Source organism: Aplidium turbinatum, chromosome 13, assembly GCF_918807975.1.
Source record: "Aplidium turbinatum chromosome 13, kaAplTurb1.1, whole genome shotgun sequence".
NCBI lineage: Eukaryota > Metazoa > Chordata > Ascidiacea > Aplousobranchia > Polyclinidae > Aplidium > Aplidium turbinatum.
In genome coordinates, this window is record NC_137484.1 from 5,074,662 (window position 1) to 5,096,854 (window position 22,193).

At 37.1% G+C, this 22,193-nt stretch overlaps 3 protein-coding genes across 3 annotated transcripts; 2 read left to right on the forward strand and 1 right to left on the reverse strand.

Moving 5' to 3' along the window:
* The first annotated feature begins 3,753 nt into the window (after positions 1 to 3,753).
* Positions 3,754 to 5,895, forward strand: LOC145782068 (3'(2'),5'-bisphosphate nucleotidase 1-like). The gene has a single exon (XM_082593802.1). The coding sequence runs from the start codon at positions 3,778 to 3,780 to the stop codon at positions 4,693 to 4,695; it is 918 nt and encodes a 305-aa protein (XP_082449928.1). The 5' UTR covers positions 3,754 to 3,777; the 3' UTR covers positions 4,696 to 5,895.
* Positions 5,896 to 13,633: 7,738 nt separating this feature from the next.
* On the forward strand, positions 13,634 to 17,943 carry LOC145782010 (fatty acid-binding protein, brain-like). The gene is made up of 4 exons (XM_082593739.1): positions 13,634 to 13,955; positions 14,461 to 14,633; positions 15,298 to 15,402; positions 16,442 to 17,943. The coding sequence occupies exons 1-4, from the start codon at positions 13,886 to 13,888 to the stop codon at positions 16,490 to 16,492; spliced, it is 399 nt and encodes a 132-aa protein (XP_082449865.1). The 5' UTR covers positions 13,634 to 13,885; the 3' UTR covers positions 16,493 to 17,943.
* LOC145782011 (ATP synthase F(0) complex subunit e, mitochondrial-like) lies at positions 17,925 to 21,915 on the reverse strand. Its single transcript, XM_082593740.1, has 4 exons — positions 21,856 to 21,915; positions 19,826 to 19,880; positions 19,324 to 19,416; positions 17,925 to 18,182 (listed from the first exon to the last, which is right to left on the reverse strand). The coding sequence occupies exons 1-4, from the start codon at positions 21,889 to 21,891 to the stop codon at positions 18,139 to 18,141; spliced, it is 228 nt and encodes a 75-aa protein (XP_082449866.1). The 5' UTR covers positions 21,892 to 21,915; the 3' UTR covers positions 17,925 to 18,138.
* Positions 21,916 to 22,193: the final 278 nt, after the last annotated feature.

A 22,193-nucleotide genomic window follows, 5' to 3' on the forward strand; every position in this document is an offset into this window, starting at 1 on the left:
ATCTTCTGAGCACAACATAGTTTGAATTATCATCTCGCTAAATGCATACCACGCTGATCGTTTGATTGTCGGCAAAACTGCTTGTATGACAGATTTGTTTTGCTGTTGAAGTAGACGAAGCTGAAACAAAATATGCCGTGGTCCTTCAATCCAATTGTGCTTGACTTTAATTTGAAACCAACAAGGGTAATAGACACCAACAATATATTCAACAATCAATTTCAAGTTTTTGAGATTTTTTCCTTTTAGATTGTGCTTCGAAACCCATATATATTCGACAAAATCTGTTTGCTGTGGTCAACCATCTAGCATGATTGACAGGGCCAATGTGTAAGAGAGCCAAATCCGAGGGAAGATTTCCAGTTTTGATTGCCTGTGTCATCCTGTAACCATATGCTTGGTCAGTCGAAAGATTATCTACAACACTATCTTCAAGTTGAATAAGTGCTTCTCCAATAGATATCTTGGAAAAGGATTGATGTATTTCTAAGTCAGTTGCGTTCTCCAGCATTTTCCCAAGGTTTCCAGCCCATTTGTTGTTAGATAAAGTTTTTCCATCCAAGCAGGTTATTAAATGCCGAAGTGGCAATTCGTTTGTGTGAAGTGCACAAACTAACCAGTTTAGTTTTCGACCAAGCTTAACTTCAACCCAGTGCATTGAACCCCCCTCCCAACCAGTATTGACATTTGTAGAGTCACCACCAACTGCTTGCAGGGTTTTGTCACTTCCAGTCTCCTTCAAAAAATTAACCAGATGATCAGCAATAACTTCGGCATGTTTTTTCGTAGAACTTTTTCCTGGGGTAAAATGGCAGACATAGTTTCCACCAGGCTCACTGCATGCCGTATAATGCTCTTCTTTGATCATACTAATATCGTATCTTGTAGCTTTCAATATATCAATATTCAATATCGTAGCTTGGATCGTTTTCAACGCATGCATCACTTTGAAAGTCTTCTGTGCTACTTTCATCACTGGAGATTGTGGTTTCAATCTTCATTTCTTGCTGTTTGCTAAACTTAAATAGATTATTTTTATCCTCTTCTTGTCGTTTTAGTTTTTTTATTAGTCTGCTATGCTCCGGATAATCTGGTAAGCCAATTTGATATAGTCCCAAAGATCCATTCTTTTCTCTTTGACTTTTGATAAATGCAAGTTCTTTGACAGGGATTTTCACATCTTTGTTACACTTGCAGTGTATGTGAATTTTTTTTTCGCAAATACAATTGACAGTGCACCCATAATCAGAGCATAACACAATTCGGCATTTGCAAGTAAGAATGTCAAACAGCTTGTCCAATTTGTTAATGAATGCTTCTTTCTGATGTAGTTTTCCTCTCCCTAAAGATATTTTTTTGGCTTGCTCCCAATTTTCTTGAATCTTCCGTGTAATGTTTACCCTAGAGTTTACTACTGAGGATATGAAACAACAGTTAGCAAGCTTCCATTTGTCAATCACTTTTGAGTAGATGTCTTTAGCAAGGCTTGTTGATGGATAGTTTCTAACATCTTCACTACACACTTCTCTCAACAGAATGCCACTTCTCAACACATCACGTAGAGTAGGCAATTCAGATGGCAGCAGCTCTCTTCCAGTTCCAATCAGATTGTTCATGTGTGTAAATGTACTACTCCTGGTTTTTCGCTTTAAATCCATCTCAATCACCGTTTGAAATTACAGTAAATCAAATCACACAAAAGATTTTGATATCATAATTAGCTCTATAATATTGTTAATCTGTAACATGATAAAATATAGTTTGGCATGTAGTTAACTGCTCTAGGCTGCTGCTGAGCTGAGTCGGAGTCTGCCTCACTTTCTGACCTAGTCTTGTTCTGCAACAATCCCTGGTCCATATCTCAAAGCTAAAACCTCAATTGCTAAGGTACCAGTTAACAGTAGACGTTAATCAAAAAATATATTTCGCACTTGCTAGTGCATCTTCAAATCAGAACTGAAGATGCACTAGCAAGTGCGAAATATATTTTCTGATTAACATCTACTGTTAACTGATAGTTTGGCATGCGTTGAAATAAAAATTGTCATACAGCAATACTATTTACTGTTCCAAAAGTTAGTTAATCAACAACTACCGGTACTAAGTTTAATTGATTCTAAGTTTAGTTGACTTACAGTAATTGAATTAAATCGAATTAACCTACTTTAATTGCAGTCATCGCAGGCAAAAGTTGCTGGTTAATGAGAGTTTTTTTGCTAGCATTTCTGCACTTTATGATATCATAGTACTTCATTTGATATCTCACACCTCCTTAGCAAGCTTCAAAAGGAAGCAAACTATGACATCACAGAACCTACAAGTTGTAAATGAAAATTTCTGGAGGTCGGTAAAATTTGAAAAATTGTCAAATCTTTGAATTTTTAGGGAACGATTTACCAAGCAAGACGTCATTTATTTTTGAAAAAAAATATATCTAGCAAAGTTTCTAGTCCAACTACAAGTTTTTAACACCCGTCATTTTGAATTAAAAATTTTTGAGTAAATTGACACGCCCTAATGGATTACGGTAGTAGTTTTCAAGAGTGGCAATTATGAGCTAACTCGCCCAGTGTTGCCAAATTGATCTAGTCCATGCCTGAACATTATCTTCTATGTTTTCTTTTTCCTTTGACTTGATCTTCTGTGCAAACTTTGCTGATTCCGAAATGATCTTTTAGTGTGGTTGAGCAGTTTTAGAACTTTTGATTTTATTGTTGCTGCAATTGGGTGTAGCTTTGTGATAGTTAGTAGATCTTCTATTTTTGTGTGGTTAAGTACCCTTTTGTTGGGCATGCTTCTCATGATGTGATTTTAGAAAGTATATACTATCCCGGTAGTGAGTTTTTGCATTGTTGGTGATATCCAACTTGTAAATGCATTTTAAACTGTGGAGCTTGAAATGGCATTAAGTTTTCATCATCTACCTAGTTTATGGATCAGGCCAAATGAATCTGCTTCAAGGAAACAAATCACTTCTTACGTTTGTGTCTGTTTTATGTTATTGTTGCATTATTGTGGTGGCTGTTTTGTTTTTCTGTTATATATATATTTAGTAAAATTTCGGCGACCACTGTATTCACTATTCAGTCCACTGTCATATAATGACTGATACTCAATTTTATTGGTATTTCTTTTTTTCCCTTTGTTAAAGTAGTGTGCCTGTCTCTGCATATCTCTGTGTATGAATGTGTACTTGATTTATTTTGGGGGGTAGCTGACTAGGTGACCACTTATGGTTGTTCTTCATCGTTTTGATTGTGCCATAATTTAGCAATACTATTTTTAAATTTGTACTCACTTTGTTTGTTACGGGGCATTAGCGAAACAAACAAATTTACTTAACATGCTGTAAGGGTGAAAATTAGCTTCTTTGCCTTTGTCCACTTAATCCAAAGTCTAAATCTTCATCACTAAAGGAGCAGCTGTCTTAGTAACTTAGTTTTACCATTGCTCTGTGGGTGATGTGATCCTGCACTTGAAGAAATTTGCAGCCCTTTTACTTGTGATTGCAGTTACAGTGTACAAGAATGACAAAATTTCTGGTGTGAATTTACTGCATTTTATGTATCGAATCCAAGTATTTATATGCTTGAAAATTCTGATTTACATTAAGCAATGTTTACTGTCCGATAATTGCCAAAAGGAGTATATTATACTATAGTCGTATCAAATTTTTGTTTAAGTGCTTGAGTTGGCTGGCATTCATATAAGTCTAATACAATTTTATAAATATTTTTTTTTAGCTATTGTAATTCTGTAGCTTTATTTAGTTACAAAATGGCAAGTTCATGTACTGTTCTTCGAGTTCTGGCATCATCAGTAAAAGTGTCTGAAAAAGCTGCTGATGTTGTTCGTCAGATCATGTCCACTGGTGACTTAGGTATTATGGATAAAGGTGGCCAAAAAAACTTACAAACAAAAGCGGACCGAGAAGCAGAAAAGCTTATTAGATCTTCCCTTCTTACAGAATTTCCAAAATTGAAAATAATCGGTGAGGAAGGTGAAGCATTTGAGCAATCCGCTGATGCAAAAGCTGGTTTCGATGAGGATGTCCTCAGTAAAGAATGTCCAAATGTATATCAAGATGTTACAGAAGACAAAATGGTTGTGTGGGTCGATCCATTAGATGGGACTGCTGAATTTACCGAAGGATTGCTAGATCATGTGACCATATTAATAGGCATTGCAATAGATGGCAAAGCAATAGGAGGTATTATCAATCAGCCCTTCTACAACTACCAGGCGGGACAACAGGCTAAACTTGGCCGAACAATCTGGGGTTTAGTTGGTTTGGGGGCATTTGGTTGGGACCGCCAGGAACCACCTGCAGGTCGAAGAATTTTAATCACAACTAGATCTCACTCAAATGAATTGGTTAATCTCTGTCTTGAAAGCATGGCCCCAACTGCCATTGAGCGTCAAGGTGGAGCTGGGAATAAGGCTTTGCGGGTTTTGGAGGGTGAAGCAGATGCTTATGTTTTTGCCTCTCCCGGTTGCAAGAAGTGGGATACTTGTGCTCCGGAAGCTGTCCTTCGTTCCATTGGTGGCGAACTTACAGATGTACATGGAAACAATATTCAATACCATGCTGATGTTAAGTTTCCGAACACTGGTGGAGTGATAGCCACGTATCGAAACCATAAAGAAATTATTGATCTTGTACCCCAAAAAGTGCGGGATACTTTAATATCTTAAGATTTAAATTGTTAAAGTTTTCAAAAAATCACGTAACTGTCTTGAGATTTTCTGCCAATTACCTTCGTAATATCTTGATTATAATTGCTGCAAAAGAATTGTACCACACCAATTCCACATTTCATAAGCTGATGAATGGTTCATTATTTGTTGATAATTGAAATTATTTTCATTTTGTTTGGTCTGGTAATGCAAGTTACTGTAATATACTATTACAGTATAATGTTTTATAAAAAAAATGATTCCTTGATTTCAAAAATCTGACAAATGTTAAAATCCAAATGTGTGTTTTGGTGAAATTATGCAAGGTTTATTTTACAATTTGCTTACAATGACTGTTAAGGCATGAAAAAGTTTCTAACAATTTTGTCTAACTGCATGAAATTTTTACTAGTTTACAAGTAGTGGTTCCACAAACATGTAGATTTGTTTAACAAAAGCAATTCGTGGGTAATGTTCAGCTATTTGGGTTTCTACGAGAACCTTCCTTCCTTATTACACGTTTCCAAGTGAACAAGCAGTTTTCACTTGCAACAGTGAAAAATAGCTTTTGTATTAGATAATATAAATTTTAATCATAGACTTAGGCGTTTGAAAGAGGTGTCTCATGATGCTGTTAAACTTTCAAGAATTTACGTTTTAAAAATGCTTCAGAAATTGCTTTTCAAGAGTTTTGCTCTCCTTTTCAGTTTAATTGCTGTTTATTTTCAAGACAATAATTCCATGTCGTGCAATGTGCAATTAATTTCTCATGTTCATTTCTTACTTCATGCCATTATTCGGTTGAAACGTAGTAATCACTAGATTGTATGCTATCTAAGCGTACCTTTGCTTTTAAAATGATATATGATTTCCAGTCTCAAATAGTATAGTACCATGGAATATGTTTTTACAACATGTTTTTAGTTCGCCCAAGAAGTAATGAACTTTTGTGGATGATGTGCTTATAAATAGTATAATAATACCATTTTGCAAAACAAATATGCGTTACCAAGTTAAGTTGGCTGTTGGCTATCTTTATCCACTGATGATCACTTATTTTGCCCATATGCCAAATTATTTGGTATGTTCCATTTATTCGACTGTATTTTCCTTGTGAGTTGCTTATTCGGCATAGAGCACGTCCAGTGTCTTGAATGATCACTGAGAAGTGCTTCACTGAGTTACATTTCTTTACGAATACATTTTTCCGGAGTACAATTTGAAAGGCAGTGGTTAATGACGAATCTACATGATCTCTTTTCTTCAATATCGAACCAAGATATGTTCCTAGCAAGGGCGCCATGGTTCCGAGTTGAGACGAAAATGTTTTTGCATATCGTTAGTAGCCTCTTTGAACTCTTCTACCTTTTTCTTACTAGTGATGCACCGAAAGAAAGGTTTTGGCCAAAGAAGGTCAACTCCGTCCGGAGGCCGGAGCTTCCGGCCGTAGTTAATATCTACCTCATATAATCAATGTTTTAAACAAGCGGTTGTTGGCAGTAGCGTTGACAAGGTGGTCCAGACTCCAGAGGGTATTTTTGGGCGGGATAATTTTAAGAGCTGTAGGCCTAACCATTTTAAGGCCCCCGGGAACTTGAAAAAGTCACCTCGTATTCGTTGGATATGGTGCGGTTGGTGCGTTTTCTTGGAAGTCCAGTAGAATTCGCCTATAGTGACACCAGAAGGGGCCGCGGAAAAAGTGTCACCATAACCGAAGTGTCACTATAGCCGAATTCTACTCAACTGTTGCGTATGCAAACGGGACTTTGCAACAGGTGTCACTATAGGCGAAGTGTCACCATAGCCAAAGTCACTATAGGCGAATTCTACTGTATCTGAACTTGGGGCTTAGAGTCTAATTGATACTGGGCCCAAATTATCCTCAAGGCCCTGGTTGGTTAACCACTCTTATCAAGCAGTAAAGCGATAAGCAGGCACTTGTAATGAAATTGCTTTATGGCAATGCTTAAGGTCCTTTGTTTAGAAGGTTCATTTGAAAGTAAGCGTTTGGGTAGATTTCAAGTTTGGCTGCATTTTCTATCCACCTGATGTAGGATTGTTTTTAAAATATTGAAAAACTTTATTGACATCCTTGAACCCATTTGAGATCAATGTTACGGCCAACATGGATGATTGTGCATTCTTGCATTACTACAATGAAACATAAAGTTACATTTATCCAAGGTCGTGAACTTGACCACGACCACACACACAGTTGGCACATACACCTCCGGTTTCCGGCCGGAGCCACTATCACCTTCTGACTGGAGTTGAAAAAGTGGCTGGAGGTTGTTCTATCACTATTACTGTGGAAAGCTGCAAAGGATAAGCATTGGATCAGTTTAAGCGGGTAGCAAGTTGTCTGGAAAATTGAGTTAACTGCTGCTATCCAAAAACAAGGCAAATCGCTTAGAGCTTTTTAAAATGGGACGTAACGTATTGTCCAAGTAAATTTACGCCGCAGCGTGCGTTCAAGGTTGTTTTTAAAACTGGTTCTCTAACTATGGGGTGCAGAGGGATTGCACTTGGCCCTCAAAGCTTTCGGTTGGACGGTAATCCAGAAAGCTACGGTATTAGGCTACACAAAGCGAATTATTATAAGTCGGCCGCGATAGTCATTTCAGCAAAAAGTTTTGGGCCGCAGCGAAAAAAGGTTTAGATACCCCCTAGGCGATAAAGGCATAAACTGCAAGCAGTAGATGTTCCATGTGATGTGGTCATTCCGATGTTGAGGATGTGTCAAGTTGTTTGCGTGATTAATTGCAGGTGATAAAACAAAGTTTCCAGTAAGTCAAAATCAACCGACCTTGGACCAAGCGAGTGATAGTTACCAATTGCTTGCTTAAATCGAATAGCAAACATGCTAACCCATAATTGATGGGCGCATAGTTTAATGACACAAGCTCTGTGAACACACTTCTTTACGTTGGACAAACATTCAGCCGAAGCAACGTAAAAACGTTAAATTTGCTACTTGTAGGCCATATCAAGATTTTGTTGCGACCTTTCAACGAAAGTCAGTAATATTTGCACCATGTAGGCTACTGCACTTTCATAAGTCTAGGTGAATAATCGCTTTCGCTAATTTATGCTACTTCGAGTTAACCAACAAACGCATCCAATAGTTGAAATTTTTAATCTTATGTCAAAGTTCACTAACCTATTGTTAGGCCTAATTGACTTCAAGAGGACTGATTGGTGAAAATACTACAGTTTTTCGGTTTGATCAAGAATTCTTTGTCGTTTCTTGAGTTTCACGCACCAAATAGTCGGAGAAGAAGGCCTGAAGTCGAGAGGTGACATCACTATTCAAGATTTCAGCAAAATTTCAACTTTCTAGACGCGAATTTCTGAAATTTTAAGGTTGGTTGGTTGGAACTTTTATCCTCAAACTCAGAAAGCGTTTGGAAAAATTATTCCTGGCTGTTTCGCATACTTGCAGAGGGGTTAACGCAGGCCCTCTGCAAGTATTGCCGTCGGCTGCAGCGTGGGTCAGGTGTATGTTGGAAGGCGTACACCGATGCATAGCGCTCAAGTCCGCTTTCCCACAATGCAGGATAAATATATGAAAAACAAACAAACAAAAGCTGCACCCAAAAAGTTACAGCCTAGAAATTGTGTTGTGGGTTATTTGACCTTTTTCTGTAGAAATTGTAAAACAAATGCTCATTATTGCCCTCAACATCATTTCGACCGATTGAGGCGCTAAACATTTTCAGCATAAAATATTTAGACCAAAACCAGGCGTGTGGGGTCGACGTTTAAACTTGCCCTGTGAGCGTAACAAAAATAACAAGGCTAATAATAATGCGTTTGATGTGTGATCATGGCGTGGTAGGCTATTGATAAGGAAATTTTGGTTCAGGCTTCTAAACTAGATAACCAACCCACTCATGCGTAACTGTGATAATGACAGCGATATCCCGAGCACAGTAGCCTAGTAGTGAGGATGATCTAAAAAACGAGGTCTATATTTTTTTGTAGCAGTTTATTAAAAAAAGAACGAATCGTCTCCAACACAACGTAAAAAGAGGCTGACCGGTCTGACACCAAAACATTAAACTATGAACACAGAACAAACTGCAGAACAATGACGTCCACACCAGGACCCAACTCAAGACTAATAGCACGGTGACAGAATAATAAAAGTTACACCCACAACAAGACTTGGTAGGTTATGCTGATATACTGCAATAATGAATAATGATGCATTGAGGAACACTCTCTGAAAAAAAGACGCCAGTCGCTTCAACATTAAAAGAAACCCGTTTTGATTAAAGACTTGCTCAGAAGATGTAGCCACGACACAATGCGGCATGTGACAAAATAACAACGTAAAACGGACGTAAAACCATGTACGGTGTAGGTGTACCAATGTCCCAATTGCAAGAATGCAAACAAGCATTCTACGACGTTTTAATCATGGTAGAAAGGCAAAGATGCCGTGAGACAAACGCTGAAAATGACGTAAAAAGAGTCTGCAGGGATACAAAGACTCCAGAACAAATATAAGCATGGGAAGCGACGTCAGAGAACGTAAAAACAACATATGGAAACCTTGCAGGAGCAACACCTACTGCTTTGGATTTCAGAGGTAGCCTAACTCCAAGAGGGGAGTGAGGAATTGCTATAGGAAGTTCATCAAGAAAACACTAAAGCTTGTTTTCTGTTTGATACTGGCTCCAATTGGGTCCTTCTTGTGACCTCACTCCATCATTACAGATTAAGCACAAATATCTCTCAGTGTAGGCTACTTTGTTGCGTTATGTCGGCTACGTAGACTATAAGCTAACAGAACAACAACAATGCAATGCAAGCCTCATGAACAATGATGAACACGGATGGTGACGGCACAATAGGAAAGTTACATATGAGTATGACACGGTATAGGGAAGACAATAGATATAAACATGGGGTGGTGCTGAAGCTTGACCAATTTTCAGAAAATAGAGTAAATTCGGAGTTTCATTTTTCACAAAAATTTCTGAATGGGGTGGATTTGGAGTTTGGTTCAGCAACTTTGCATTTTAGTCAAATCAAACAAGTCCGGTAGGCTATAGCCTATGTTAGTTCTGTTTGTAGAAAATAAAAACTGTCCCCACAATTTTTGACCGAGCTGTAGCCTAATGCTTACAATTGTATGCCACTTCAAATATTTTGCGTGCTACTAAAGTTGGCAAAAGTTTTTGCACCCATAAGCTATTTCGTGCGTGACTTCTGGAACGAAGAAGCTTCAAGGTCAAGCGGCGCTGGTTCGACTCTCGGGTGTGCGCTTGAGCAACGCACGTTAAGGACTGCTCTCCATTCCGCGGCATCTAATGGATGGAATAGTTCCCCGGCAACAAGACTTCAACAATCGGAAACTTCACTCTGCCAATCTTGGTGACGGGGCCTGCGTCATTGATTCAAAGCCTTTACAAGTATGCGAAACTGCCAGGATTAAGCTCTACAAAAAGCTTTCCCAGTCCGAGGATAAAGATTCAATCAATCAATCGTGTGACACGCATTGGGTAGTAGGCTATCAAGTTAAGATATCTCAAAATTTGATTGTGAGGTGGATTCGGAATCTAAAATGAAGAGTTTTTCAATTTGGAAGGAAGTCTACTTTTATGGAATAGTAGTGGAGTCGGAGTCTCAAAAATCACACTCCGCTCAACACTACGAAACAGTTTTCATGACACTTAGGCTAACCCCATTGACCGAGCTTTTTCAAAGTGGAATCTGCTTCTACATAGCTCGAATGAACAATTCAACTGCTATGTTTCTCGTGCAAATATCGTTCCTTATTTGTTTCCAAGTAGGCCTAAACCAGCCGCAGATCTTTACATTTTACCCACCATGACTGCTTTATGCTCTTCGCTTCATTCGCGCCAGTTCAACGCCACATTTCTTTCGTTGAGCTACAATGAGCACTTTGAGTGATCAAACTGGATCATTCGTAGATTTAGTAAAAATAAGTTTGTGCAACTTTTGAGGAAAGTTTTTCCTTCATAATAGCCTATATTGACCTACAGTACAGCTAATGCATAACTTTTTTTTGATTGGCCTGTAGTGTAGCCTACTTATAATAACCAAACGAAGATATTCAGACTTTGGATTTTTTCGTAATGTCTCGGGAAGATATTTGACAAGCAAAGATGCAAAGTACATTTCTGATGCAAACAAAACAAATGTTTTACATAACATTAACTCGAACAAAGGCTTCTTGTTACGTGTTTTCAACAACACTCGTTAAAGTTTTATTGGAAAGACGTTAAATTTTATTGTAGGTGAGTTGGGCCTATTAATTGCTTTGCGGAAAAGCAGTGAATTGCATTTTCATGAAGTCTTCTCCTTGCCACAACGTCAGTGCTAGTAGCTACAAGTAGTAGGCGTAGGCTACGTGTGATATAGTTCGACAGTGATAGTTTATAGCCTATAGGTAGTGCTGTATTCGTAAAAAAAAGCACAGGGTATACTGTCAGATTTGCCAAAATGATAAATAATATACAACTTGCAAAATACTAATTTTTATTCTACCATAACATGAATTATCAAAATCAAAATTGGGCAAGAGGAACATACTTGTTTTTGTACCTCGGTGCGGAAAGTTCATGGTACACCTGTGTACTATAGGTCCTGAAATGGTTAAGTAGTTAGTTAGTAGGCTAGTTGTCAAGAATCAGTAAGGAATAAGGATAGCATAAGCACTCTCTTTGGAAAACCAGAGGGTACCGTATGCTATAGTTGCATGCAAAAGCAGAGAATATACTGCTTATACCGCCGTATACCCTCGAATGCAGCACTGCCTATAGGCCAGCTACCCAATGGCGTCAGGGTGAGAGAATTTGAGGCCTAAAGTTCTCCATTATTTGTTATCGTCCTTTTACATTGACAATATTCCACTTTACAAATTATTTAATTAATTAATTAATAAATCAATACATTTTTAACCTAGATGATAATAATTATAACTAGGGCAACCAATTTTTTGACCTAAAAACTTGAAATTTTGACTTTATAATTTACAAATTTTGACCTAATTTTGACCAATAGCTTTCTGCGTTTGCAACCCAAATGCGAAATACAAAGCATATTAGAAATCAAACCGTTAGGTAAGGATATTTTCTTTTCTAATGAAATATGAGAAAAATGTGGAAGACTCAAGGACACCACATCTATCGAACAGCGAACAGGTATAAAGAAAGTCACTCGAAAAACTGCAAAAGATAAATATGGAGTGTCTTTAAATATCCCGAAATTACTGAGAGGGTTTTGCGCTATTATACTTCAACATCAACTAATGTTTCACATTATCGCCTTTGAAGTTCCTGTCTCTCGCCAAAATTTTTCCTAAAATAGAGAAATAGGCTACAGAAGTTGCTTGGGAGTTCCTCAGTAGGCTATAAAAATGTAGTGAAATATCATCTCGTCCCATTTTCACAATGCACTTGATGTTATTCCTTGAGATTCTTGCTTAAATATATTTTCCAATTCGGCAGTCATCAACACCAAAGTTAAGGGACCTCATTTTCTGGTAAGCTTCTTGAATGGTGTATCGGCTGTCTTCCATCTTCTGAATTGAATCGAACAGTGCGCTGTACTGCTCCTCTATTTCTACAAGGTGAGTAGCTAAGTTGGGAGCTTTTACAGCATCTTAAGCACGCCGCAGCAAGACACCACCATCATGGAAGTCTTCCACAATATTCCTTACTTCTGGTAGACTTCTTGAATAATAGTAAGCGGCTTTCAACCAAGTAACCCATCTAGTTACATTTGGCTGTGGAGGTTGGCCAATGGAAGTAAAACTAGCTATTCTTGACCTGTTTTTAATGGTCACTGCTTTAACCCTGGCAACCAACTGATCAACAGCAGGGTAGTTGGCTAATATTCAATCGTCAGTAGTGGGCGAAACAAGATTATTACCTCAGAAATTGCAACAAATCGATTATTACGTCAGAATAGCAACAAAAATTGCAACAAAAAATCAGTATCTGTGTAGCTTTTAATAAAATATCAATAGAGAGAAGAAAAACTACATTAAAAGAAAATTTTGACCTAACCTTGAATTTTGACTTTTTTTTTACTTAATAACTTTGAAACTTCTCTTCGTGTCAGCCTGAAATTTAGTTTGTGGACGTTTTATGAACTTTGAACAAGGCAGAAAAATTTTGACTTTATTGACTTTTGGTTGCCCTAATTATAACTAATTTTGAATAAGTTTAATAAAAATTGATTTTTGATAAGTTAATTACCGTATACTGGATATTGTTAATAGGCTACATTTGTTCATTTGGTTGTTTTAAAAATAATAGCCTACCTAACATTAGCCTATACTGTAATTTACGTTTGTGCAGTTTTGTGGATAACAAACATTCTTCACAAAGCCATTTATATGATGTAACAATACAAACCAGTAATAAATCTGGTATTGGTATCATTATAAAAAGTATATACAGTAACTGTAGAGAGTGGCACAGCGTTTTGATTTGGTCTTTTGACTTCGTCAGTGCAGTAGGCCTACATATCTGAATATGGCCACTAAAGTATATTTCTCCTTGTGACGAGTTTCCATTTGTGGAACGTAAAGAGCCATAAAATAATAATTTCGTCAACCTTGCCAAAGTTCAACTGCAAGCTGTGAACTTTGCGCAATGCAACAACAAGGTAACTCCAGAAATGTGCTAAATCACCATGAACCGAGAGCGTCCATTGCTTTTCTTGTGGCTCACTATGGCATTGCATTGTCTTCGTTTGCAAGCCTTCGAAGCGAAACTTCCCTCACATCATCATCAATGAAGGTCAGTCCTTCCGATGGCCCAGTTTCTGGTTAGGCATCTGACTTCGCAGACAAAGAAGCTTTAAGATCAAGCGGCGCTGGTTCGACTCTCGAGGTGTGCGTTTGAGCAGCGCAATTTAATAACGACTGCTCTCTATTCAGCTGTACCTGATGGATGGAATAATTCTCAGACAACACTTCAACAACAATCGGAAACTTCATTCAGTCAAACTCGGTGACCGCCTGCGTCAGTGGTTCAAAGACTCTAGCCTACAATGTGCAAGAGTGCAATAGATAACTCTCAAAGAAACTTTTCCAGTCAGAGGATAAAGATCAAAGATTCATTCATTAATGAACTGGGCCCTTGATTATTTTTACTAACCAGAAATTTAAGTCAATAAGCTACTTCTTTGAATAGTTCTTGATATTGTAAAATTAAAAACAAAAGCTATGTCTCGTTTTGATGGAGAATGGAAATTCAAAAGCACAGACAATTTCGATGAATACATGAAAGCACTAGGTACGTTCACTTCAGTTCATTGGCAGGTATTTTAAGTGTTAAGAAAATAAATCAGCATCTTCCGTAAGAGCCACAGGTTAGCTCAAACTTCATCAGCTGATAGTGATTTACTGCCCTCTACGACTCTACCTATCAAAGATAAGTCCTATTGTAAGATTAAAAATAGAATTCGTGGAAGATTAAAAATAGAATTCGTGGATTGTGGTAGAAACTATGCTTTGCAGAACCTAGTGGCTAAGTTATATATAGAAAACAGGTTGACATTTGCTTAGCTTATGCATGACAAGAAGACATTCAGTTACGGTATGTCTTTTTCTTACCATAACAGCGAAAGCAACGCATAACAACATATCAGAGGCTTAGAAAAAGGTAGAATATTTATTGTGCATAATTGTACCACTACCTTTCTCTAATTGTAAGCTACCTCGTTTGAAAAAAAAGCACTGCCCTGTCATGAAAATGCAGTCTCATTGCAGCTACACCTTAACCTCCTTTTTAATTAAAGGTGTCAGCTTTCCCTTGCGAAAAATGGGAAACTCTGCCAAACCTACCGTGACAATGAAGGTCGATGAGTCTACGTTTTATTACAAAAGCCACAGCATATTTCGCACTCTTGAAACTAAATGCAAAATCAATGAAGAATGGGATGAGGAGGCTCCAGATGGAAGAAAATGCAAAGTAAGCAAATGAATGTGAAAGTACTGTAGCCTATGATCTCTTGTGGAAGCACTAAAGTGGTTGGTTTGAATCTTTATCTTTGTACTGACAAAGCCTTTGATAGGTTATTCCCGGAAGATTCGCATACTTGTAGAGGCTTTGAACCGCGGACGCAGGGCCGGTTACCGAGATTGACAAAGTGAAGTTTCCGATCGTTGTTGAAGTGTTCTTGTCAGGGAATTCTTCCATCCACTAGGTGCCGTTGAATGAAGAGCAATCCTGAAGTGAGTTGCTCAAGCGCACACCCCGAGAATCGAACCAGCGCGCTCTCAAATCCCACCCCTGGTCAATTTAAAGTGTTCGGCTGTTCGCTATTGACCACAAAAATAAATTTACAATCATGTCAAATTTGATGAATTGTTTGAGCCCCAAAACTACGCCGAGCTGATAAGAAGTGAGCAGGCCTACAATTCACAAAGCAGAAAGTACAAAATTTCCTAATTATGACGTCATGAATGACGCTCGATGGTTCGTGTTTTAATGGTGAACACAAGACAAAGGTAAGTCTGCAATAGTTGAAAACAGCTTCAATTATAAATAGTGTTGCTGAAAAATGTGTGCCGACATCAACAATATCCTAATTAGAAATAATGATGCAATTGATAAAAGGTTTCATTTTATGCAGTCGATAATTTTTTGGGAAGGCGAGAGCTTAGTTCATATTCAAAAGTGGGACGGTAAAGAGACAAGGATAGTGAGATCTGTTGATGCACAGGGAGATCTCGTCATTGTAAGTTGCTCGTTGAATTTATTCATTTTCGTCGAAGAAACTTTGTTTTTTGTTTGTTTGTAGGAGGCCATCCATCAGCCTTACGCGCCTTACTCTACCTTTTAGCCACATAATCTAATTCTTCAATCAGTTCAGAAATAAAAACAAACTGAATTGAACTGATTGAAGAATTAGATTAGACCTAGCCTATGTGGCTAAAAGATAGAGAAGCCAATCTTCACTGTCCACATCTAGAATTAGCCCACTCGAGATAGTGAAATTCTTTATGAATTTATAGGCTTAAGCACGTCCCAGTGTTGACTGTATGCCTGCTAGCTTATGCAAAAATTCAACCGGTCCATCGGGAAAGTTCCCGAGCTCCGGGTGGCCTAATCCCCTCCTAATGTGAATGTAATATTATTATTCCAAAACACTCTGAATGGAATACTAAGAGAAGTTTGTTTAAACAAGTAGGCCTATAGCAGCTATTTCATTCTTTTGTCAAAGTGTTTACACTAGTAATTAGAGTAGTAATGTAAAGCTAGGCTGTGATTTGTTTTTGCTAAGTAATGGTGGATTTAGATATAGGCGAACGAGGCAGTCGCCCAGGCCCAGTCTCTCGGGGGCGCCCCCTAGTAAAACAGCGCTCCCAGGGCGTAAAACCAATTAGGGGCCTCTAAGAATGGAATTATAGTTAGGCTACTAAGTTACGACTTTTTATTGAGCTTGTTAAATAACTCTCAGCTGGAAAAACTTTCCAATTTGTCATTGTTTTTAATCGAAGCCATATCAGGGTCTTAAGTTTTCAGCAAACTAAAAAAATCTGTTGCCTCAACCCCCCCAGTCGGTTTATCCGCTTACTTTAATAGCCTACATTGGAACTAGGATACTTTGTTGAATAAAGTGACTATTTCAGCTTACACAGACTTTGACGATACGCTAATATGTAGGCCTAATCATGGATTTTCTAAATGAGCACCCCTTGTAAACTTTGCCTCGCCCCCTAATCTAAACCTATTAGCATACTTTTGCTAAAGTATTCACAACTTTTCTATTACAGATATGCACTATGGGAGATGTTTCTTCGAAAAGAGTATATTCGAAAGCATAAAGATCTGTAGTTTAGCCTCTAACCTTGGATTAATTTCTTCTCATTGCTTCAAGATTTTTGCTACTCATCTTGTAATGTTTAATAATCTGCTGGAGCCAGTATTAATTGTGACTAGAAGTGGACAACCGCTATTTTGATAGTAGCGCGATATCGCCACGATGCCAATAAAAGAGCGGCGCTCCGCTATCAGTCGGTGAAAAGTAACGAGCTACCGCTACTCGGATCAAAAGTAGCGCGCGATCGCGCTACTTCTATGCCATGCTTTTGTATTGAGCTGACACAAGCAAGCTCTATTCAAGTAGGCCTGGCAGCCAGTTTCTCTGGTCCAGATGCGTACCCGATCTGGACCAGATAAAGTGGTTGCCTGGAAACTTACCTTGTGAAGTCAGAATAATATTGAAAACGAAGAAAATCACGTTTCAAGACCACATTCGCTTACACTATCATAATAACGTCATAATAACGTCGTTATGAGACACACGCTTTGGGTAAAATGTTATTTTCATGGATCTTAAATCAAAACCTTCATGAAAAAAAACTCTAAAAACGATTCATTCTTTTTACTGTAAATTGGAAAGTAACGGGAGTTGGACTAAAGTAAATATAGTAACTATCCGCTACATTGAGATAAAAAGTAGTGTCGCTACTGCAGCAGCTACTCTAAAAAATGTAGCGGCGTTCCTGCGATCAGAAAGGCAGCGGTGCCGCTCACCTTTGATTTTTATGATAAGCTACTCTTTTTGCACTACAATTCGCGGGGTAGCCTACGCAAATAAGATGCAAACAAATTGAATTAAAACACGATTGCAGTTTCACAAACTGAGTGGTGGCAATTAAAATGGCGCAGCTAAGACTTACAAAAGTAATCAAGTGTTATGCATGACCCAACAGTTTACTACAAGCTACTGAAATAGGAGGTGTTAAACTTGCACTTGATGTAACTTTCTTTACATCTCAATCTGAGAAAGCCTCAAAGAAAACTTAATCGTGGCAATGTCGCATTCTTAACCACTGACGAGGTCACATGGTAAAGTGTCCACTTCTAGTTTGAATAATTCCATCCAATAGGTGCCGCCTAATGGACAGATGTCCTTGAAATGCATTAATCGTACACAATGAGAGTCGAACGAGCGTTGCTTCGTTCACAGAGTCTAGAGCTTATCTAAGCGAGCTATCGAGGAGAACAATTTGTATTTGAATAGCTCTTTAGCTTGTATGTAAGTGAAACAAATTCTTCACCACCGCAGCTTCATTTTTGCCAGTTCTGCGGTTTTGCTTCCGGGTAGGGGAACAATTTTAGCAGTTGTGGGCTGCTGATTAGATTTATTTCGAAGTGACTTTCATACCATATTTGATTTTTTTAATGATTTTACTTCGTGCATTTTTTTTAAAATTTTTGACTAATTTTAATTCGCAATTGCAATGGAAATTAAAAAAAAACTTTGGCAATATCACACTTCTCAAACACTCCATTGACAAGTCACTGAAGTCAGACTGGTAAACAGGAGCCACACGGATACAACTAAACCAGAAGGTTAACTTGTATTTTTGGATGTTTATTGATACTTTGTCAAAAATTGAAAAGGTAAAAAGAAAAAAATATTATCTAAAAGCAATCAAGATAAAAATGAGCAAAGCTTCATGATTTATTTCTGGAAAAGTATTGAGTCTTTTTCGAATTCAAGGCGCTCTGCAAAACAAAAAATGCTATAAGTTAAGCTTCAGTCATGAATATCTGAGGCGAATTTAAAGATAGGAAACCAAAGATACTCTAAATCAGTGGTTCTCAATCGCCGGTCCGCGGACCGGTGCCGGTACGCGTCAACTTTCCTGCCGGTCCGCCAAATATATTACAATTTTATATCTCAATTGCAAAATGCAAGATGTTGAAGGCTTGTCCATTGATTAAAGAAATAAAACATCCAATTTTAAACTTCATTGCAGAAACTTCATTAGAACCGCGTTTAACAGGTATGATACCAAACAGACAGCAACATACTTCTCATTAAATTGAATTTTTCATACTTCTTATAAATTGCATATTTTTGTCTTAATTACATTTTGGGTTGATTTTGTATGTCCACCGGTCCGCAAAATTTGTTTTGAAATTTTACCGGTCCGCAGACTGAAAAGTTTGAGAACCACTGCTCTAAATTATAAAAACACATTCAATATTTATTATTAAACTGCTTCTAAGAACTGCATGATAACCAAATATAAAAAAATAAGTTATTTCACCCCGGGACGTAAGCAGGAAAAAAGATGAGAAATATAACAATGAAATTGTTGCAGCCTAACCTGTTTTTATTCTTCAACAGAAACAATGTATTATAGTAGACTTACAAAATAATGGCCACAAAATGAGGGCCTACAATTGCACTTATGCTCATAGCTATGAAATTACCCAATAAATTTAATCGATGTGATCATTTTGGTTAAAATAATGGTTTAGCACGCATTGCAATGTTACCTAAGTTATAAAAATGAATTGAATGCAAATACATTGCAACGTGCACACAGTTGGTTGCCTGTGCAGTACCGCAAAACTTTTGTTAGATTTTCTCAATAGTTTGCAGAAAACAAACTGTAATTGCATTCTGTTTAAAAACACCTTTTAGAGATATAGATATAATAGGGATCAGTGACACTGGGATCAGATGTGCAGTGTGCACCCAGGGATATCCCTGTGTGCACCACTGATGTTTTGATTAGTAAATTGTAACACTGAGGTTTTTTAGGCTTGGTTAATATAACAATAAACTTAAACATCATAGCCATTCACAGAGCAATCTGAAATGACAAAAACCATAATCACAAAGAACATTATTCACCTCTCTCTTGCGTTTCCATCTTATCTTTGATATACTGGTCACGAATGGCAACTTCGCTAACTCTTTCTTTCGCCCGCTTCACTTTTAAAGTTTCTGCAAATTTTTGACAGTGATGTGGTGTGAACAGTTAAGTTTAGGTTTAAAAACAGTCAATTACAGACCATTCTAAAAACGAATAGTTATACCAACAGTTTCTCAAATCAGCCGTTTTGGAAAACGTTTATTGACTCATATATGTACAATTGTACATCCCTTGAGCTTTGATCATACTTAAGGCTGAGAGTTCTTCCATTACAATCTCAGTTAAATTGAGTTTTTGTATAATACAATTATAGTACAAGCTATTAAATAAAATATAAGTTGTAAAATAGAAACGCAAATATTTCATTTGACTTGCAACTCAAGTACATTTAACCCAAGTTTTGCTCATTTCAAAATTAAAAGTATTGGGTTTGAAAACAAAATGAAACTGAAACAAAATCAAATGACTTTAACTTTATACCATTGTGTTTGTATCCATACAAAAGGCCCAGTCCAAGTAACCCCCATCTTGCAGTCTGCAATGCACAATTATAAATACAGTGAGTAGGGTTGCATTGCCTTTGAAGCAGATTGTACAATTGTGCGTGTGTGTGTATGGACATAATTTTAGGGCAGTAAAAAGGTTGAAATAATTAGTTAAAAGCTCTAAAAATATAATGAGCTAGCTAAAATGCTTCAATCATATTACATTTTCTTCTTCCTTGTGAAGTTGAAAATCAATAACGGAAAGTAGTAACCATTTCAATATCAATAGCCTACTCCAAAATAGCAATGAATAATAAAAATAATAATGGACAATGGACAGGACATGGTTACTTCAATAACATGTTAACTGTAAATAATGTTATGATAAAAACCATATTGTATTATACAACAACAAAAAACTCATTTTTATGCATAGGCCTATTGCAAATTTAAAGTAATTCCTGATGAAGACAGAAGTACATGTCGAAAACGTTGAGTTTATTTTAATTATGTTGTAATTTTTTGTGTAAAAAGAAATGTTAAACTTGTTGAAATTCAAAAGAATTAATGCAGTGGCTATTCTTATCATATATTGTGAATATAACTTCTGAAGCTATATGCATAGTTTGCACACGCTCACTCGACCATGACGTATTCCTTTCTTTCACCTCTTCAACAACGAAGAACGAAAGAACAATGAAGAAAAAGTGTGTATATTACTTCTAAGTTCAAGACTTTTGTCAAGAGAATTATTAACTCGTACGATGTGTCTGCGACTGATATTCCAAAAGACATGGGTTTGACTCAGCTAGAAAGATTTTTTTTTTAAACTTTATTCAAACTCGAGACAACTCAATCGATGTTGATGCTTTATTGTTACACTTTTTTAATTTGAGCTTAACCCAATCTTTTATGCCTTTTCAAAGATGAGTAATACAGTTTAGACTTTGGAGTTTATTTTTAATTTTGCCTGAATTTGAGAACTGGTCTAGGTAAATTTTCATTTGTCAATATATATAAGTTTGTCGAACAAACTTGCATGTGATCGTCAACTGCAAAAATAAAATTGAACTGTTTGTTTCATATAACTGACTCAATTTTTTTTCAAACTTACTAGCCTAGTTCAGGAAATGACTGTTTCGACGCACTATATTTTTGTTAACAAGTAAGTTTGGTGGCTGTAAAATTAACAAATGGTTTAATAAATGGTGAACTATCAATGTATATATAATTTGAGGGTTTTGGTTTTTCAATTTTTTTTGTATTAGTGCAATAGTGCTGATGCCTTATATGTACGTTTATTATGCATGCATGACTTTACGTTTTGCAAAAAAATACAAAGCTGATATACAACATACCTGAGTGCATATTGAGGTCAAATGTCATGCTCGAGTGAACGTGTGTATACAGCCTCAAATTCACAATATCTTTTGAATATATTGCCATTAACTAAACCAGGGGTGACGAACCTTTTTGCGGTCGCGGGCCACTTTGTCAATTACACATGAGTTATCGGGCCACACACAACTTTTTGATTGTGACGTCATGGATTGGAATCGACCAAAAATACAAGGTGAAGTTAGTGAATAGTGTTTTCACAGCTTTACCTTATGCTTATAGCTTTCCTATTTTCTAACTTTAAACCCTGAACGTTAGTGTTTAGGGCAAGAAAATAGCAAAGGAAAGGTGTAGGCTACCAGTGAAGGCATAATAACAGCTTTGAGATGTCTTTTGCCTTTAATGCATGAACGATTGTCAAACTGTTTTGCGGGCTGCACAAAATTCTTTGAAGGGCAGCATGTGGGCCGCAGGTTTGCCACCTCTAAACTGAACATAGCAAAGTAGATAAGAATATCACATAATGTTGATTGTCATTCTATTGCTTTATTTTATCTGCTTATGGCTGAACGAAGTTACCTTGTTACCAAAATTGTATGTTTATATTATATAGGTATATCGAAATTAATCTGGTCATAAGTATCAAAAAAATAGACTTAGTGCCAGCGGCTAATACAAGTTTCTTACCTTAATTAAGGGTGAAATTGCAACAGATGCAGCCATTTTATATCTTTTACAAACTACACACAATCTACAATGAAGTTAACATCAATTAGACAAAATAAATAGCCCTGTCTTGTTAACGGCCAGACAGACTCTCCATTGGCAATCATAAGCACACCTAAAGAAACTCTCAAATTTTGCAATTCAAAAAGCACAAAAAACTATCTTGATCCCGAATGAAAGAATAGGCTAATGATTTTGCAAGGTGCTTGTAGTGACAACACAGTGTGTAATTACAAAAGCAATGCAGCAAACAGCTGGAAGCAACGAAAATATGTTGAGTGACCTGCTCCATTTTGAAT

Excerpts from the sequence above, each read along its gene's own strand:
- LOC145782010 (XM_082593739.1), top strand. The coding sequence starts at position 13,886 with ATGTCTCGTTTTGATGGAGAATGGAAATTCAAAAGCACAGACAATTTC. Across the intron at positions 13,956-14,460 it reads TGAATACATGAAAGCACTAG|GTGTCAGCTTTCCCTTGCGA; the intron begins GTACGTTCACTT and ends TTTTAATTAAAG. Across the intron at positions 14,634-15,297 it reads CAGATGGAAGAAAATGCAAA|TCGATAATTTTTTGGGAAGG; the intron begins GTAAGCAAATGA and ends CATTTTATGCAG.
- LOC145782011 (XM_082593740.1), bottom strand. The coding sequence starts at position 21,891 with ATGGCTGCATCTGTTGCAATTTCACCCTTAATTAAG. Across the intron at positions 19,417-19,825 it reads GTATGGATACAAACACAATG|AAACTTTAAAAGTGAAGCGG; the intron begins GTATAAAGTTAA and ends AAAAATTTGCAG. Across the intron at positions 18,183-19,323 it reads GATGGAAACGCAAGAGAGAG|AGCGCCTTGAATTCGAAAAA; the intron begins GTGAATAATGTT and ends TTTGTTTTGCAG.
- LOC145782068 (XM_082593802.1), top strand. The coding sequence starts at position 3,778 with ATGGCAAGTTCATGTACTGTTCTTCGAGTTCTGGCATCATCAGTAAAA.